Here is a 7,176-nt window from a genome sequence, read left to right as displayed (position 1 = left end):
TCTATTTTGTTTAAAACTCGTTTATTATTTTTTCAGTATTATTTAGGATATTTTTAACTATTGGTTATTTAGCTTGAATTTAGGTTTTTTTGGATTAACTTGAATTTCAACAATTATTAATGTGTACAAGAGGTTTTGCTTATACTTTTTTGTTCTTTATTGAACTACTTTAACTAATTCAAGAATTAATCAAGCTTCATAGCGTCTTCTATGCTTCTTGCTTGCTTCTCTTCATAGGCGTTGGGTGAGGTTTTTTTTGTTACTTATAGTTTTAATGACTTAATACAAGTTATCGTTATGTCAAGTTTCAAGCCTGAATTTAACTTTCTTGGATAGAATTGATTGGATTATGGGTTTCTGAATCTTTATATCTATGGGTTCATACCACGATTCTACCCCAACAACAAGTTTTGTTAGATTTTTTTAGAAAAAAAATCATAAAATACATTGATTATGTGTTTTTTTTTAGCTTTTTTTTTAATTTAATTTAATATAGTTTAAGAGTATATTTAAGGTTTGTAAAAAAAAAAAAATTGATATAGTCGAACGAACCCAAGTATGTACTCAAAGCCAAGCCAAAGCCGTGTATACTAAAGGAAAGTTCCCATTTGCAATCCCTCCTTAACATGCACCATCTCCTCCTCCCCCTCTTCTTCTTCACCATGCCCCCTTCTTCTTCCTTCACACCAAAACCCCACAAATCTTCATCTTCAAACACTGCAAACACGAACTCCAATCCAAATTCAACCTCCCTCCTCTGCAAACACTCTCCATCTGCAACTCTCGACCTTCTCATCCTAATCTTAGTCCTTTTCTCCGGCACTTTCCTCTTAACCTCTTACTTCTCTTACATCTTTAACTCCCTTTCTCTCCTCCTCTCTAACAGCTCTCTTTCCCTTCACTTCCCTCCTTTCTCTTACATTCTTGGCTTCTTCTCTCTTTTCATTCTCTCCATCCTTTTCTTTGAGTTCTGCTGTGGACCCAGATCTCGAAAGTGTCACCAACCTGGCTGTAAAGGCTTCAAGAAAGCGATTGAGTTTGATTTGCAATTGCAGACTGAAGATTGTCTTAAATCCACTGCTGCTAATGACGTTGATAAGTTGCCTTGGAAAGGTGGGACTGTATCTAATCCTGATTATGAGTGTTTGAGAGCTGAATTGAGGAAGATGGCTCCGCCTAATGGGAGGGCTGTTTTGCTTTTTCGTTCTAAGTGTGGTTGCCCTGTTGCTAAGCTGGAAGGATGGGGGCCTAAACGTGGTCGCCGGCATAAAAGGTGAGTTTTTTGTTCACTGCTCATTTTGGGCTTTTCTTTTGTTTGATTTGATTGATGTTCTTGTTTTTTACTACATCAATGATCATGCTTTGTTTGCTAGTTTTGAGGATGTGAATTTAAAGTGTAGTTATGTGTGAAATTCCGTATGAAATGGGACCAGCCTTTTGTGTCTGGAGATTGATATGATATCTTCTATTGATCATTGGATTTAGTTGCAGTTGGCATGCTTTAGTCAAAGGTTTCTTTTTTTCCCAAATAGGGAAATTTTGTTTTCTTTTTTATTTTATTCTAGAACCTCCATGTTGGTAAAATCATGAGGTAGTTCGAAGTATACGATGAACTCAAATGGTGCTAATCTAATTACATGCTTAATAGAATCTGGTCTATACTGTTACGGTACATCTTTTACTCAGTGGAAAGTGTTTTTATTTAGGGATGAGGTAATGGTTGTTTGTATATGTTCAACCTAGGAATTGCATCATACTTACAGAATTTTGATTGCTCTGTATCTTGTATCCTTGGGAAATAATATGGTTTACTTGACACGTTCTCTGTTAACATAGGTACTCTCACTTTTTTGTGCTTCATTTTGTTTTCCTTTTCCATAATGTGGTCACTTGTTGATTAGTGATATGCCAAGCCATTTTCTAGTGCCTTTGGATTTGATACTGCTATGTCTGAGATATCTAAACTCTTCTGTAAATGTTTTGGCCCTGATGGAGTTGATTTTGATAGAAAAACAATATTCATTAATTCCAAGGGACCTTTACAAGAAACTTTGGTGAGGAACAAGTATGTTATTTGATTATTCCAGAGGATGATACTATCTGGCATATTTGTGTGATTACTCATTCTTTGATCTCTCCCTCTACCATTAATATCCTCAGGACTTCTGGTCGTTTGGCTTCCTTTTATCAAACCATCATGCACTTGTCTCTGTTTGGAACATTACATGCAAGTTCTTTTTTATGTTGATCACTCTCGAATAGTCTTGTTTGCACTTGGAGCTTGTTTATTTCCTTTTCTTAGCTGAGTTGTTTTGATGGCATCCAGACAAATTTTGGCTGTTGCAGACTGAATGCAGATTGATTTGTTCGAAAGGTTACGTGCAAGTCACATGGTTAATTTTGTTAAACACATGTGGCATGCTGAGTTTGGGTGGAACATTTAGGACCTCAACACTGATTGGGTTGATTGAACAATAGGCTTACAGTCGATACTGGTCAAGTATTAGGTTTTGATCAATAATCTCTATATTCTGTATTCCTGACACATTATGGGTAAACCCACCACTTGTCAAATCTCGTTTTGATCATGGGTGTGCTGAGTGATAGAACCTGTGATATAACAAATCTACACTTATTGAGGTCACAGATGAGATTTTACTTGGTAATTGTCCAATTATAAAATGACTCTCTGGAGTGCTCATTTGCTCACAGTTTATTGATGAGAAGCTGCAAGTGAAATTCTTTAGAGGTTTCTATTAGTGGTGCCGTTAGCTCCCAATTATTTTGCCCAATCAAGTTTCCAGCTAACTTAGTCTAGGTAATAGGAGTATGAAACGTCTGATCAAAGGAGGTTTTACCTTCTTCTAATATATTATGTACCTATACTCAGTTAAATTTTCTTGAGCTTGGCCTTGACTGCTCAAGTTTTAATGTTTGACTGGCTATATTATACCCCGAACCCTCAACCCAATGAAAGAGAAAAGAAAAGGAGTGTGAAAAACAAAGGATATGTTTTTCTGGGACATAGTTATTCATTTGACCAGAGTCTTTGAAGTGGAAGGAGAAGAGAACTCCAATGCCTTTTTTCAACGATGAAGCATGGTTGAAACAAGATATGGTATCGGGTTGGTTTGAAAAATTTGTGTGAGAGTTAGATAGGGCTGGTGATGAGCAGCAACACAGTTAGTGGTGGCTAAGTGCAAGTGGTGAGGATGGATGGTTGCTGGACCTAAATTACACAGAACATGAAGTTGAGCTCTGGAGCGTGATTCAAGAATTAGATAAACATGTCGTCAACTTGACCTGGAGGAGTTGGAGTGTGGGGTTGGTCATTTCATTGACTTGTGATTTAAGCCTTTTCATGCCTGTTTACTCCTCTCATACTCATTTTTCTCAGTGGGGGTCTTATAGAGATCTATCAAAGGTTAGGTTTTGGAAGCTTCCTTAACTAAAAAAAAGTTTAGGCTTCGGAAGAATTTGGTCTTGGTGGAAACTTTTCTAAAACAGCCATTAGCATTGCCGAAGCTCCGCACAAACTTTTCTGCTAGAAAGGTATTGGTGGATCTTACACTAGAAGCATTTGCTTGATGGTCATTGTTAAGAGTTGTGAGTTGCTGCCCTGTTTCAAATGTGCAGGCTGATCCACGCAATTGGTCCAACCCTGCTTGAAAGTCATAGCATTTGTTTTCTTGTGTTTTATATGTGGTTCTTCCTGACACAATTCACTACTGCTGGCAGTCAAAATAGCAGCATCCAGTAAAGAACCCCCTTTCTGCTACTCGTTAAACACCCCTCTTTGAGCAGTGATTCGTATTTACCTTAGTCCAACAAACTCCTTATGATGTCTTTGGCAATCCCTCTTGAGTCTGTTTCTTAATGTTTCGTGTTTTAGGTAAGTGCTGTGGAAGATCATTTAAACTGATCAAGTTGAACAGAACAGATAAGTATGGACAATGTATAATCCAAGGATGTTCCTTTCCACATGAATAGAAATTAAATTTTGTGTTCTTGGAGTGAGTTGAATGCTTACTGGCAGATGCAGACAAAACTCACTTCAATGAAAATTTAGGCAAATTCTAAAATTTCAACCATGTTTAATTGATATTGTGAAAATGAGAAGATGGTTAATTTCTTGTTAATCTTGATATATCTACATCAATTCCTTTTTGGTCTCTCTCAAGAATCAATGTTTAAGCATTAATGCTGATTTAGTTGCGAGGAATCTCTTGATTACAGTAAATTGGTCTGTTTTCTGGTATCTCACCTAGAATCACATGGCTATCTGGCTGTCTTCATTTTGTCTCTCTCATGTATTCTTCATTACATGGTAATCATCCTGGTTTCTTTGAATGTTCGCAATATAACACAACTTCTTTCATAACCTGTCCTGGCTTTATTATCAAGACTCACTCCCTGAATTACTGGATTTGGGGGGATTTTCTTATGATAAGATCATGTTTAGTTTTGGGTGGTGTTGGTCAATTATAACCCAAGTTTTAGTTTCAGCATATGCTTGGGTTGTTGGAGGAAATGGCAAGACTGTCTATAACTATGTATAGATAAATAGTTCAAGTATTGGACACAGTAGTTAGTCATCTATAGGTTTCATGTTTAACACAATCCATTTACACAGAGAATACAATTACCATGCTGCTTACGATACTTTTATAGTACTATTTAAAACTTGTGATCTCAGATTAATCGAAATAACATACTTTGTTGTTATGATTTTAACTTTTGGATTTGCTGGCACTTTTAGGGCTCTGGCTAGTGTGGCTGCTAATGGAGGAGATCATCGTTGACAGTTCACAACGGGTTTCGCTGTCATGCCCTTTATGTGCCTCCTCTTGTTTACCTTTTAGATTTTGGATGTTCCTTCTTCTTTCAATTCAAGAAGGATACACTCCTTGATCAGGACACGTTTTCTAATCCCATGATCAGGCCGAGCCTCACTTTCCACGTGTCTGAAAGTCATGCCTTTACATGAACTTTCATGTAAAATTCATCTCATTTCTGAAAAGTCATACAGATTTAACAAGTGACTTGCATTCCTCCTGGAAGGAATACCAAATTTAATGGGAATAAATATATAGATTTGCCAAATGAGTAGCTGTTCACTTTAATATATAGCAGCTTCTTTTGTGTGCCAGCCTTTGATAATTTGGCTTTATATCAGATACTCACCGCACCGAGTTGTTGAACAGGGTGAATCATCTGAGACCTACACTCCTAGCGCTCCTAATTTCTCGACAAGCCATTGATGATTTCATAGGATTATCTACCCGGGCCTTCTTTCTGGTCTCTAAATTAGCACTCTATAAGATGATGATGTTTCTTCTTGTTCACCTGCTCTCTTCTTTGTGCTAATGGATCATGAAACATTCCGTTCACATGCAGCAAAAAATATGGAGTGCATATCCATTTGATTGGCTTTGGCTAGGCATAAATACTACTGGCAAGTACAATATAACGTTAAAAGTTGAAGAACACACAAGCATTGGGATATGTTGAACGCCCAATCATTTGTCTTCTTATGTGGACTGGTTTTGCAGTTGCCAAATGAATTTGTGTTTCCTTTTAACAAGATGTCAGCAATTAGTAGGCAAGCACACACACACAAACATATATATATATATATATATATATAGAATTGATCGATTTAAGAATTCTTTGTCATCGATTCTTTTTCAAGAATTGATCTCATTAAGTAAAATGGGAAAACTTGATATTAAGAAATCTCCACTCAACAATTGAAGTGTTAAGGACTTAGTATAGTACAATTCTTCTATTGCTTGAGTTTTTTTTTTTCCCTTAAAAGAACACAAAAAAAAAATCTAAGCGAGTTTTCATCACCATCATAGTTAATATGTATTTAGTATTATGGTATATTTAAATAAGTTTTTTAAAAAATTATATATAGTAGTTTTTTCTTAACTAAAGTTTTAAAATATAGTTTTTAATGGAATTTATACAAAATTATGAAATAATTAATCAAATATTTTCAAATATATAATTAAAGTAAAATATCTAATGTGATCCATTCCAATCAATTCTAAATCATTAGTAAATTAATTATGAAGATTCAACAAGATCACACTATTTATAAATATGAAAAAAAACAAAACAATTTTAACATGACTTTAGTTATTTACCAATAATTAAGCTTAAAATAAAATCTAAAAAAGTAATTGTAAATTTCTTCTTCATATTTAAAAGCAATTTGCGTGACCCTTTGCTTTGTGCAAGGTCTCATATATTTGAGAGGTGGTACAATGTTCCTAAACTCATCCTGTGGTGGCAGTTGGGTCTTTGTATGTGTGATAATGTTAAACAATTATTAAAATTAAGAAAAAACTAAAATGCATGGCAAAAACCCTCTGGATTCCCTCCTCTAGCATTGATCATCGGAATAGTACTTTATTTTTTTTTTTAGCTATTTAAGTTTTTTTTTTAATTTAATTATCAATTATTTTTTTTAATTTCATCATTTCACGTTATGTTATTTTATATTTATGCTTAAAAAATTGTTTTGATTGACTTGTTATGAGATTCTTGAGGTGTTGATAACAAATCTAATATTTAGTTGATGATTAATTTTGCCAAAGACAAAAACTTCAATTTTGTTGCTTAAAATTTTTTTGAAAACACAGGGGAAAAGCTTGGAAAAAAAAAACCATGTAAATCCCCTTGCATAACACTTCTCTATTTATTTATTTATCTCTTTAAGTCTTTTTTTATTTAGTCACCATATTTTTTTTTAATTTCATCCTGACACACTGCGTTGTTTCGAATTTGAGCTTGAAAAATTATTTTGATTGACTTGCTATAAGGTTCTCGGGATGTCGGTGACATGTGTTAATATTTTATTGATACTCAATTTAAAAAAAAAATGATTTTGATGCATGAAAAAAATTAAAATGCAAGGATCTAATTTGACATTATGACTTAAACAAAAGGTTCTTTTGTATTGTTTAACCCCGCACCTTTCTAGAACTTTTTGCCTTCAAGATTGTTTTGGGTTCCATTTTGGTCCCTATAGGCTTTTCAATTCTCATTTTATTCCAAAGCTTCACTTTGTCTTTCATTCATTGGTTTAATAGAGGAGAGAGTCATCAGAAAAAAAATGAAGAAGAGAGAAAGTTGATGGTTTGTCAAATTTCAGCGACGAAACAAATC

The 7,176-nt window shown here is 34.6% G+C and overlaps 1 protein-coding gene across 1 annotated transcript; it reads left to right on the top strand.

Moving 5' to 3' along the window:
• The first annotated feature begins 563 nt into the window (after positions 1-563).
• LOC7475927 (uncharacterized protein At5g19025) lies at positions 564-5,103 on the top strand. Its single transcript, XM_002314383.4, has 2 exons — positions 564-1,273; positions 4,760-5,103. The coding sequence occupies exons 1-2, from the start codon at positions 627-629 to the stop codon at positions 4,800-4,802; spliced, it is 690 nt and encodes a 229-aa protein (XP_002314419.2). The 5' UTR covers positions 564-626; the 3' UTR covers positions 4,803-5,103.
• The last annotated feature ends 2,073 nt before the right edge of the window (positions 5,104-7,176 follow it).

The sequence above is a fragment of the Populus trichocarpa genome, chromosome 10, assembly GCF_000002775.5.
Source record: "Populus trichocarpa isolate Nisqually-1 chromosome 10, P.trichocarpa_v4.1, whole genome shotgun sequence".
Lineage (NCBI taxonomy): Eukaryota > Viridiplantae > Streptophyta > Magnoliopsida > Malpighiales > Salicaceae > Populus > Populus trichocarpa.
This window is presented reverse-complemented; position numbering and strand designations above follow the sequence as displayed.